At 43.1% G+C, this 11,956-nt stretch overlaps 2 protein-coding genes across 2 annotated transcripts; one reads left to right on the plus strand and one right to left on the minus strand.

Moving 5' to 3' along the window:
- Positions 1-454: 454 nt before the first annotated feature.
- susd2 (sushi domain containing 2) lies at positions 455-6,100 on the minus strand (the record flags this gene model as incomplete). Its single annotated transcript, XM_079753109.1, has 11 exons — positions 455-630; positions 831-1,025; positions 1,369-1,620; positions 2,234-2,395; positions 3,013-3,156; positions 3,719-3,987; positions 4,091-4,176; positions 4,461-4,662; positions 4,978-5,317; positions 5,489-5,637; positions 6,033-6,100. The coding sequence occupies 11 exons, from the start codon at positions 6,098-6,100 to the stop codon at positions 455-457; spliced, it is 2,043 nt and encodes a 680-aa protein (XP_079609235.1).
- Positions 6,101-8,438: 2,338 nt separating this feature from the next.
- On the plus strand, positions 8,439-11,796 carry LOC307082619 (retinol dehydrogenase 14). Its single transcript, XM_079746242.1, has 4 exons — positions 8,439-8,809; positions 8,984-9,226; positions 9,705-10,007; positions 10,768-11,796. The coding sequence occupies exons 1-4, from the start codon at positions 8,689-8,691 to the stop codon at positions 11,025-11,027; spliced, it is 927 nt and encodes a 308-aa protein (XP_079602368.1). The 5' UTR covers positions 8,439-8,688; the 3' UTR covers positions 11,028-11,796.
- Positions 11,797-11,956: the final 160 nt, after the last annotated feature.

An 11,956-nucleotide genomic window follows, 5' to 3' on the forward strand; every position in this document is an offset into this window, starting at 1 on the left:
CGTAAACATACCAAACGGTATTATTTACTGATCATTACATTCTAAGCATGTTTGTGGAAGACCTCCAGAATACAACCTAGGGATACATTTATTAATTATCCACTGCTCAATATGAAGGATATTATTTAACTTTTCAATGCAACCACTACTTTTGTTAGGGCATGTATTTGAAGTTATGAATAAAACACATTTCATAAATTTACAGGATTAAAGAAGTACCCAAGTGAATGTCTAATCATTCACAAAACAGGACCCATGTGTACCCTATCGGATCTAAACAGCGACACTAAAAAGAGGTAAAAGCCAAATACGTGTTGGTTTCAAGTCAGGAGTCCTTTAATATTAAATGGACACAATGCTTTGCAGTATGGACATGACAGAAAAGGGTCCGCCTATGAATCACAGCTTTACCTGCGTCCTCACTCAAATAATCTCAGGAGTCAGAAGGCCGACTTCATGTGCAATACGCCTGCTCTCCGGACCACGAGCCGTCGTGGAGACAGGAGCGCTGGGGGGAACCCGTCAACGTGTAGCCATCGTCACAGGAGAAACTCAGGTTTCCCCCCTGGATGTAGAGTTTCCCATGCTTGGTGCCGTTCTTCGGTGATGGCAGCCACCCACAAGCCACCACTGAGGGGGGTAAGGGAAGACCCGAATCATAATGAGCACTTGAGAACTCATCTATAAATGTGTTATTCAATAAGTATGTCAGAACATTTTTATTTGTCCAAAATATTTTTTACGTGGATCATCAATATAACATGCTCATAGCAACGTCCCAGAATGTCAACCACAGTGTTTCCACGGTGATCAACCCATGGCCGGTGTACCTGGCTGCAGGGCTTGTCGGAGGGCCTGGTGGATCTTAAAGACCCTGAGCGTGTCTTCCGCCAGGGGCCCGCCCGCACCCTCAGGAACATAGAGGGATGGGGTGAGGCCGGAGCCGCTGTCTGGCGTGCGGGTGTAAGTGTCCAGCAGATACTTTGAGTCGTATGTGAAAAGGGAGGTCTCGTTTAAAATGTCCCCTGTGAATACATACATGGATATCAGTTGTTTTTTAAGAGACGAAAGAACTTCCCCGGAATCTTACGTTTTCTGAAATCATGTTCTGATTGGACTCAAGGTTTAGTCTTCCGCGCTTGCGAGAAACTGTGTTTTTGCTTTGTTTCAACCGATTAAACAGGCAACTCTTTAAACCGACACTTTTATCCGGAGTTCACAATATAGGATGATTGGAAGAGCTACAAGAAAGGAGTTATAGTGCTGCACAACCAAGGTTAGAAATAGGAATCAGAAATGAAAGGTAAACACACACACATTATGAGACCAGAAATGCCGGCTAAACAAAGTCATTCTCCATTCACTTACAGCTAGCTCCAAAGCTAAAGATGCTTTCAGGTGTAGCATTGGCTGAGGGGAGAACCTGCCCCAGACGGGTTTGCAGGTCATCTGAGAGGTCAGAGTTCATCTGGCCCAGCAGTCCATGGGTGTGGTTGGTGTAAGCGGTGGGTAGTAACACCGTCACAGTCATTAAACCCTGGTAGCCACGAACCTCCAGCCCCACTCCAGAGGCGAACATCACTGTCACATTCTCAGGACAGGGTGAGAACACGAACACCCCTAGATATGAGATGAGGAAAACAAAGGGACTCATACTTACGTTGACAATTATTTGAATACTTTTAAAAATACCTTCTTAATACTGGCCCCTGTGGCCGCTAAGTGAACTGCAGCATGCTCAAGCTTGCGCAGTCAGAGTACTGGAGTGGGAGCAGTGATCATAAAAAAAAACAAATAGAAAGATATTCAAGAGCAGACATTTTTGCCATTATTCACGCGTGGACGTCACTGCCTTCGTTTCCGCTGGCAAAATGGCCTGGTTAAAACTGGTTAAAGCTGGTCTACGCAATGGACATAGTCAGGGAAGGGGTACCGGTAACGCAGGCACGCAGTCCTGTACATAGTTCCTTTAACACTTAAATTGTACCAATGGAAGAGGCCATAAAGAAAGCCATGCAGCTACATCGTCTCATGGCCAATTATTTGGTCTCTGCCTAGTTTATGAAGTTTGGCATGATGAAAACATCCTCACTATACATTCAATCTTTCACTCAAACAATGCAAGCTTTAGGTTTGATGGCAAAACCGAATATATAGATAAGGAGAATAATTCAACCCTATTCCTATTTGCACTACAGCCGCCGAGAATATCGAGGTCGTCATGGCAACTCACCGTGAAGGTCCATCCAGTCCTGCTCGGTGAATGACATGGCCCTCTGGTTCCGTAGCACCTGCAAGTTGCCCATCTGGCCCCCGGCTAGACGCACCTCCACCACGTCTGAGGAGCCCTCTCTCATGGCCACAGCGCTGAGCCGTGTGCCCTCCCCCAAGGCCCCTGGAGGACCGTTGAGGAGATCACAGAGGAATTGACGATCACAAGCATTCTCACCCCCTTCTTTTGGCAAAAACGATTTTTTTCATATTCATGTTAACTTGAAATTTTCCTTTTTTTTTACATAAAAGAAACATGTCCATTTTTTATGAAAGTGAAAGTGGCAATCGCGTATTTTTAGAAATCGGGAGGCAACGTAAAAAGAGGAGTAAGAGAGACGTCTGCTGAGCTGTCATTCACAATGCAAGTATTCTTACACCTGAAGTATACAGTGATATATGCAGGGTGCGATTTGTGAAAAAACCAGAGGGGGGGATAATTTTGAGAAACATTTTAAAATGTTTCAAAATGAAGACGGACCCTGCGTATTTTGATTGTTAATTATTACGATGTAATGGTGAAAATACTTTGGGTGGGGGGGATAATTTTTATCCCCACCGAGGATAAAAAATAATTCAGCAGAGGGTAGGACGTGTAAACCAGAGGGGGGGATAATCCCCACCATCCCCACCGGCAAATCGCACCCTGGATATATGTTATATGTTGTGAAAGACTATAAAAATCTAAAAACATGTGAAAACGATGGAAAGACACCGCGTTGAATCTGTATAGTAACGTACCGCTCTTGAGTTTCACCTGCTCTGTTCTGACCTGAACAGTGAGCTCTTTGTCTGGGGAGGTCACCAGGTCATACTCTCCCCTCCCGGTAAAGGTGTACTCCAGGTTGTCAAATGTCACAAAATAGCCGTCCCCAATAACCACACCTGTTGAACAACAAAACCAAAGCGACATTCAGTTCTAGCGAATCTCGTTACCTATTCAGCAAAGACCACATATAAATAGCGATATATCTGAAACTTGTGGTGTTTTACTCTAGTTTACGGGCAAAGCACAGCCAGGTTGTTGTGGCTTGACTGACAACTTATTTCTCAATCATTAAATGATAAGCAAGATCTATCCCATGTTTAGACGATTAAAAAAACAACATTGAGAGGCTTCAACACAATTACAGTCAAACAAGTGAACAAGTGGAGAACTGATCCTGTACTTCGATACTCATGTATTAATTAATTAATGTAATGAATGAAACAATCCTTTGTCCAGATTACAACAAGGATTAACGTCGTACGGCTCTCCATTTGCATGTAGGCTAACAAAGAATACCGCTAACATCTTTCAAACTAACTCTTTAACAATGTGTTTCAGTGTAAAGAATTCTCAGAAAGTATAAGCAGGTGTATAGTGTTTTCTACAGGCTTCAACGATTTACTAAAGTATCCAACCATCTTCTAGCTCCGATCACTCGGCCAAGCAGCGACTTCTAACCTGATCTCGGTGGTTCATATCTCCGGCAATCCATGGAGGACCGGCGTGCAAAGTATATGTCACAGTGATCAGACCAGAGACAGCAGTAGAAGAAGCTCTGAACATCTGCGACCCAGTGAGAGAACCCGGGGATACGTGTAGCAACTCTGTAGGGAGGGGAGCCCGTTTCTTGCACTCGATCTGGGCTGCTGCCGCTAGTCGAGTCCCCGGTCAGGATCTGGGCCCCTGTCTTGTCGTAGCAACACTGCTGCCCTGATCCATATGTTGGACTGAGGAAAAAAAAAAAAGGAACAAGAATGAAACGTCAGAAACACACTGTATGCCATATTAGTCAAAATATATTATCTTGAATAATAAATTGAATGTTATAACCTGGCTTGAATGGATCTCACACAGTGAAAGCTTCCAGGATGATAGGTGCACACACTGCCCTTATCCATGTCACAACTATAATCGGCCTGAGACAACCAGGTGGATGACATTTTTATCACAAGAAGGGCAAATATTTTATACTTCTACATGTCTAATATTTGTTATTTATGCTCAATGTTACCCTAAACTGTTATGACATCATTTATTAATACAAAACATAAATGATAAATGTGACCGCTAAATTAATGAATAATGCATTTGACAGACTTAAATGTCACGCTAATGGATTCATATTCCTCTAACCCTAACCCTAACCCTTTCCCCACAGAAATAGTATTATTACTTATTTAGTTGTTAAGGGTTTACTTGCTTCAAACCTCCCCGTGTCTGCACGGGCCTGAGCCAGAGTACAGGGACAGTCCTTGAGCTCTTCCAGGAAGTTGGGCAGGCTGTTCTCATAGGTGTCCCACTGCAAACACTTGGCTAGGGCCCAGCCAGCGGAGTTGTCTCTGAAGGCCTGTTCCAGATGCCAGGCCAAAGTGTGGCCGTTACTCCACAGCCCCTGTACGTTCCTGGAAGAGCAGGTTTAGTTCACGTCCAAAAAAGTATTTCAGTAAATTGAGCTAAGCGTCTTGCTCAAGATTAGGTTGTTTACATCGGTGTTCAAATTAAGGATCTTTCAACCCAGTAACGTTAGCGTTGATAAAAAACGCCAAAGAGTAAACTAAGCAGACTATGGAATGTCTATGTCTGAAGGGATTGGTTTCATGTCACGTCATCATCAGAATTGCATTGTTGTCAGATTGGAGGGTGAGGGCAGGGTTAGCCTTCTGACCCCTGGGTTAGGAGTTTGGTTATACCTTGCTCCATCCGCGTGGGCGGCTGACCGTACGTGAATACTGCCCAGCTCCCAGTCGGAGAGCGGCTTCTGCGTGGGCTTGGGGAGGAAGCTGAAGACCCCGGAGTTGGACAGGTTCTTGCCAAGTGAGTAGAGGTAAGTCCATTCAGCCTTTAAGGGGTTTGTGTTCCCCGTTCCTGTCCCAGGTGTGCTGCTCACCTCCCTGTAACCCCATAGCTCAATGTTGACCCTCTCTGCTGAGATGATCAGCGAGCTATTCCATGTCATCTGCAATGCTCCGAGTACTGTGTTTGGCGTGCCGTAATACTGCCACCGTGTGACGTTTGCCAGAATGGCCGTCAGAGCTGGATCCAGTACACCAGGGTGGACTAAAGTCCAGACAAAAAACAGGTTGAAATGAAAGTGCATTTGGCTTCCAAAATATTATGTATTTATTTCCATTTACAACTGGTAATGATTGGGTGAATAATAGGGTTTTTATTATGTGAAAAGATAGTAGATCACAAATGAAGTACAAATAACAATTATGACTCGCTTACCCGAAAGATACTCGCCGGATCGGTCAAAATTGACTCCATCGGTTGATACGTCAAAAGGCACCCAGCCCGTCTCAAACAGCAAAGGTGTGATACAATGGGCGTGTCCCTCTGCATTAACAAACCCCTCGATGACAATCCCACCCTTATACCTGAAACAAAACAGGTTCAAGAGTTGTAAAGAGAGTGAGCAGAAGAGAGCAAGATTTTGAAACTAAACCACCAAAAAACCTTGATGGAAGAGGCAACTTCCTTAAATCGAAATTGCCTCCTCCAGCGGCCTTCGTATCAAACCGATTTTCTCACAGCACATCTCACTCACTAATAGCTGAGTGGTGGCTATGGCACTTACAAATAACACTCTAATGATGCTCTTAAATCTTACCTACAACACCTTTAATACCTACTCTTAAACCCCACCCACCCTGATAGGTCTATATGTATGTGTGTAGCACATTCAGTACATACATTGGGCCAAAGGTGCTTTACAAATTTCAACATTATCTTGACAGCATGGGTCGGGTTACAACAAGTCTGCAACACCCACCTGCAGAGGATGCGCTCAGTGGGTGGGAAGGTGATATTGGATAATGTGAAAACACTTCCACCCAACATGGAGGCCGAATATGGAAACGGCTGCAGACAGAATTGGCCGTAGTCTGCACAGCAGTTCTGCAACGACACGCACGTTGTGCGGCAAGAGCATTCCTCCCAAGTGTGCCCACACTTGCTTCTGCATGTCTGGCCTGTTCATTTCAGTAAAATTCACTTGAATGTGTAACGTGGTTTCACTCGCATGCATTCAACACATTAACGTTCCTCACGACCTAACGCAAAGGTGAAGGCCTTGCTATTTTATTTTAAGCTAATTATCTTGTCAGGTCACCAGCCTACTGCCTAATCTTGGCACCAGTGGAGAATTATTATTATTATTAAATTATTTTTCGAAAATAAAAATAAAGATGACTATAAAAGGTCTTAGAAACATAAAACCTGTTTACCAACATAGGAAAATAGCTTAGTCTACAGTGTACATTTAATGTTCTAAGCCTAGTAGTCGTTTGAAAAGCTTACTTACCAACGGCATTGGATAGGCAAGTAAGAAATAACCCAAAGAGAAGGAAAGTTTCTTTAGACTTGAATGTCATCATCCCCATGTCGAGGTCTCCTTGGAATTTTTTATTTTTTACAGCTACTTTACAGCTACTTTGCTGACAAGCTTACTTGTCAGCAAAATGATTTAAGGCTACTTGTCTGCTATAAAACGATTTTCTAAGTTATGAGAGGGAATCTATTAAATGTTACATATTAACAGCAGTTTATACACAGGCCTATGATGAAAGGTCAACATTGACTTAGAAATACACACTATTCAGCGAAACCCCAGTCAAGGGAACGCAGAAACTGGGGGCAAGAGGACTGTTGAGTTTGACCTATATCGCAAACTGTCTGGCCAGCCATACAAGAGACAAAACTAGTTATGTTATATTGAAATATTGATTTAGTTTCTTTCTTGCCATAGCATATATTTGCATGTGGGTTCTTTTCATGCTGTCCTTCTTTGTAAGTACCGGTGACTCTTTCAAAATATTTTTTTAATATCAGTGAGATGAGGTCACCCATGGATGCAGATTAACCTGCTAGTCCCTTAAATAACATTAAATACAACTAAAAAGAGTATGATTTAAGAAGAAATTGTGGTGTGCAGTTTGCTGACAAAGTTATCATGGGTAAAACCAACCACACCATTACAAAATGAACATGAGCAATCACAGTGAGGAGCTTAACCTTTTGATGCCTTAAATGTATATATAGATAATATGGTGTATTACAATTGTGGGAGCACTAACAGTTTATAGATTTATTTTGATAGCTAATATTTTGAATACACTAGAAGGGAAAATACAAATCCCATGTTTTAAAAAGTTACGTAAACCACGTTTTGCTTAATTGAACAGAGGCTTAGATAATAAGGTGATATTTCAAGTTTTAATTATTGTTCTTATTTAAAGTATGAATGAGTTGAGAAGGGAACGAGTTTTGCAGCCTATTTACCAGCAGAGGGCGATGTCGGCCTAACAACATGTAACCACAACAACGCGAAGAAGAAGAAGAACAGCAGTTTATACACAGGCCTATGATGAAAGGTCAACATTGACTTAGAAATACACACTATTCAGCGAAACCCCAGTCAAGGGAACGCAGAAACTGGGGGCAAGAGGACTGTTGAGTTTGACCTATATCGCAAACTGTCTGGCCAGCCATACAAGAGACAAAACTAGTTATGTTATATTGAAATATTGATTTAGTTTCTTTCTTGCCATAGCATATATTTGCATGTGGGTTCTTTTCATGCTGTCCTTCTTTGTAAGTACCGGTGACTCTTTCAAAATATTTTTTTAATATCAGTGAGATGAGGTCACCCATGGATGCAGATTAACCTGCTAGTCCCTTAAATAACATTAAATACAACTAAAAAGAGTATGATTTAAGAAGAAATTGTGGTGTGCAGTTTGCTGACAAAGTTATCATGGGTAAAACCAACCACACCATTACAAAATGAACATGAGCAATCACAGTGAGGAGCTTAACCTTTTGATGCCTTAAATGTATATATAGATAATATGGTGTATTACAATTGTGGGAGCACTAACAGTTTATAGATTTATTTTGATAGCTAATATTTTGAATACACTAGAAGGGAAAATACAAATCCCATGTTTTAAAAAGTTACGTAAACCACGTTTTGCTTAATTGAACAGAGGCTTAGATAATAAGGTGATATTTCAAGTTTTAATTATTGTTCTTATTTAAAGTATGAATGAGTTGAGAAGGGAACGAGTTTTGCAGCCTATTTACCAGCAGAGGGCGATGTCGGCCTAACAACATGTAACCACAACAACGCGAAGAAGAAGAAGAAGAAGAAGAAGAAGGAGATGGGGAAGAAGGCAATTTCAATTCCAGCTGTCATCTCATTCAAGCCAAGCATAATAACTGTCTCCTTCTACAGTCTGTGTTATACTAGATATATAAACGCAATTGATTTTACATTCGCTGCACCGAGAGAAAGTGCTCTCAAACAGACCTAATCGTCGAGATCAATTGTAAAAGAGGTGCCACCAGGATAGCCCTCAGCCTCTCACTGTGCAACATCTCCAGGTTGAAGCGCTTCTGATAGTGCAGCTAACCCCACAGGCAGGAGGATGTATCTTCTTTACACGATACTCGCCTCCTTGGTTTCTTTTTTTATTCTAAAATGGTTAAAAAAGAGAAGATACTGCACGGAGCTGAAGAGACTTGATGGAAAAACCGTCATCATCACAGGTAATGTTCACAACACAAACGGTTTATTAACAGCTATTAACAGAGAACATGTTGTTAACGGTATATAGCACTCTTATCATTGGTATTATCATTCATTAGCTGTCACCTCAACGGTTCCATGCCTCAATACTGTGTAAATGCATGCCACTTACTGCCCACCTGTCTTCTTTTAAGGTGGAAGTTCTGGCATAGGCAAAGAAACCGCGATCGCCTTGGCAATGCGAGGCGCCCGTGTCATCATTGCATGTCGAGATACAGACAAGTCTGAAAAAGCGGTGAGAGAGATCAAGTTCAAGAGCCACAGTCTGAATGTCTCCCACATGGAGCTGGATTTGGCCAACCTACGCTCAGTGAGAGAGTTCTGCAAGAGTTTTCTTCAGAGGGAGAAGAGACTGGACATTCTGGTCAACAATGCAGGTGAGGCGAATTTCGTCCACAAACATTTATGAAGGACAACATATAGGTAGGTACAACACATACCAAGTGATTACCAACCAAGCAAGCTGATGTCCATCCATCCAAATGCATCCAATTAGGATAGTCTTCGGTGGTCAGGCCGAAAGGTTCTAGGTTTGAACCACAATTTCTACCTGTTGGGATCCCTAAGCAAGAAGCCTAAGCCCAAACTCTACCTGCTCATTAATGACGGGTATTGTTAGTGTTAATTCTGGATAAAAGCATCCGCTAAATGACAAACAAGTAGGATGCATTCATTTCATGCATTCATAGTGGGAGAAGCGAATGTGCTGCTGTAGTCAAATTTCACTAAGGAAGTTCCGAGAGGCCTTGACCTCTCTGATTGTGCTGATGTGATACAATAACGATATATTATATGACACTCATCACTTATATTACACTCATCATCTCTTTGCTCTACTCGTAATCCCTTCCTCAGCCATGCCCAGCGTGCTGGACTGGACGGACGACGGCTTCAGCATGTGTTTCGGGGTCAACCACCTGGGTCACTTCCTCCTCACCAACACGCTGTTGCCGCGGCTGAAGGAGTGCGCACCCAGCCGCGTGATCACCCTCACCTGCTCGAACTACAAGTACCAAAAGCTGGACTTCCAGGACCTCAACTACAACCTGCTGCCCTTCTTCACCTACTGCCGCAGCAAGCTGGCCAACATCTACTTCACCCAGGAGCTGGCGCGCATGGGCGAGGCCAAAGGGGTGACCGCCTATGCCGTGCACCCAGGTGAGATGGCGTTGGAGCGGGGGCCCTAGATGTTCAGGGAATGGTGGTTATTGTTCATATGGCCTGCATGGGGTTGTGTGGCCACACAGGATGCATGCAGTGTAAAGGCTTAGTTAGGGTTGGACGTTGACACAACGCAATGACCACGCAGACGCTTCGACGGAGTCGTGAACCTGTTATGGTTCTGTGTCAGGTTTACATCGGGTTTACGTTAGCGGACCAATCACTGCCCTTGCTGCTGCGTCACCTCAATGCAAGGTTAACATCTTTGGGAGGCGCACTTCAGGCCCTTGCGGTGGACGCAAGGAGGCTCCGCATGAAAGTTATGGATCCGTAAACACCCTTGCGTTCGTACAACCATAACTAAGCCTTAATCTGTTGGGTTGGTTCCATAACTAAGGTCCTGTTTGATTGAATGTTATTCATATTTTCAGAGTGGCTCTTTATGCATAAGATCAGGCACTAGGTGATGTTGACCATATGCTGCAGAGATAGAGATGGAGAAACACTGGATATTGTTGTCTGAATTCTCACTCAGACATAAATAGGTCAGACATAAATTAATACAAACACAGATAAATGATGTTATGGTCTTCCATAAAAAACAAGTGTTTCGATCTCTTGACGTATAACTAAAATGACAACCAGCGTAAGACTGGGGTGTGCATGTGCTTTCTGTGAGAGCACCTTACGCATAGCAAACGGTCCCTCCGGTTCCCATCCTCCTCACACGTTGGTCTCTGTCCCCCCCCCCCGCCAGGGTTCGTCCAGAGCGGCTGGACGTGCCACTACTCCTTCCTGTTCCGGATGCTGATGCAGGTGGTCATGTGGATGTTCTTTGTGCCGTGCGAGATGGGCGCCCAGACGGTGGTGCACTGCGCCGTGTCGGACGCCGCCGCCAAACACAGCGGGGGCTACTTTGTGGACTGCCGGCCGGCCGGCCTGCGGCCCTTCGCTAAGGACTCGGGCGTGGCGAGGAAACTGTGGGAGGCCAGCGAGAGACTGGTGAAGCTGGTTTGACGTTGGATAGATCGGGAGGATTCTAGAAGGCGGACCCTCGGATAAAACGTGTTGTTTACAGGGCTGAGACTATGATGAAGGGGACATTTTTGTTGACCCGAGGTGTCGATTCAATACATTTTCCAGTTTGTTTTTTGTCTTTGTTATTTATTGATTTTTTTTTTTGATTGATGCAATGGTTACTGATTTACAAATGTTTAAGACTACTATTTTAATGGTATTATTTGATCCTTCTTTGAATCTACTTTTTCGCTCCAGGGTTAGTCAAACATATGCAAGTTACTAAATGTCTGTGGAATAAAAGCAATCCATCCATTTGATATATAATGACACACTGTCGTGCCAAGAAGCCAACGCTTTTTGGAGATTATTCTGGCCATGAGAGGTCGCTAGTGTGCTTAGCTATAAAGTATCTCATTAAATATGTATACCAATATCAACCAAAGTTGATTGAGGGCAAAATCCCTGGGTTCATCGGGCCTGATTAGCTTTATCATGTAGACTCATGTCACAACATTTAAAACAAAAATTATAGCCGCAGTGAAAGTTTAATAGTGCAGACTTACGTGTATCTGTTCCATGTAAATGTGTTGCTGTCAAAATAAATTTAGCAACAGTTCTTTTTGGGTTGCTGTGGACATTTGGAAACATTTTAACTTGTGTCCCATAAGGCCTTGGTGGCCAGCAATCAGCAGGCCCTGACATGAAATGACAAGAACCAGCCAAAAACTAGTCTGAAAAGTTATGTTTGAAATAAAACCTCTGGATAATCCACATTAAAAATGCATTAACTGACTGTCGACCAACGTAAAGAGATAAACTTTCTCAAAAATAAATCATATCCTTACCAGTAGACCTCATCACTTTATAAATTGAGGTGTCTGTGTGTAAACCAAAGGCGGCTAGCATAATTTATATTTAAATCTTCA

This window comes from Pollachius pollachius (assembly GCF_949987615.1).
Source record: "Pollachius pollachius genome assembly, chromosome: 1".
In the NCBI taxonomy this organism is placed as follows: domain Eukaryota; kingdom Metazoa; phylum Chordata; class Actinopteri; order Gadiformes; family Gadidae; genus Pollachius; species Pollachius pollachius.

Coding starts and splice junctions, on each gene's coding strand:
- LOC307082619 (XM_079746242.1), top strand. CDS start 8,689: ATGTATCTTCTTTACACGATACTCGCCTCCTTGGTTTCTTTTTTTATT. Junction 9,227..9,704: donor CATTCTGGTCAACAATGCAG/GTGAGGCGAATT, acceptor TCCCTTCCTCAG/CCATGCCCAGCGTGCTGGAC. Junction 10,008..10,767: donor CGCCTATGCCGTGCACCCAG/GTGAGATGGCGT, acceptor CCCCCCCGCCAG/GGTTCGTCCAGAGCGGCTGG.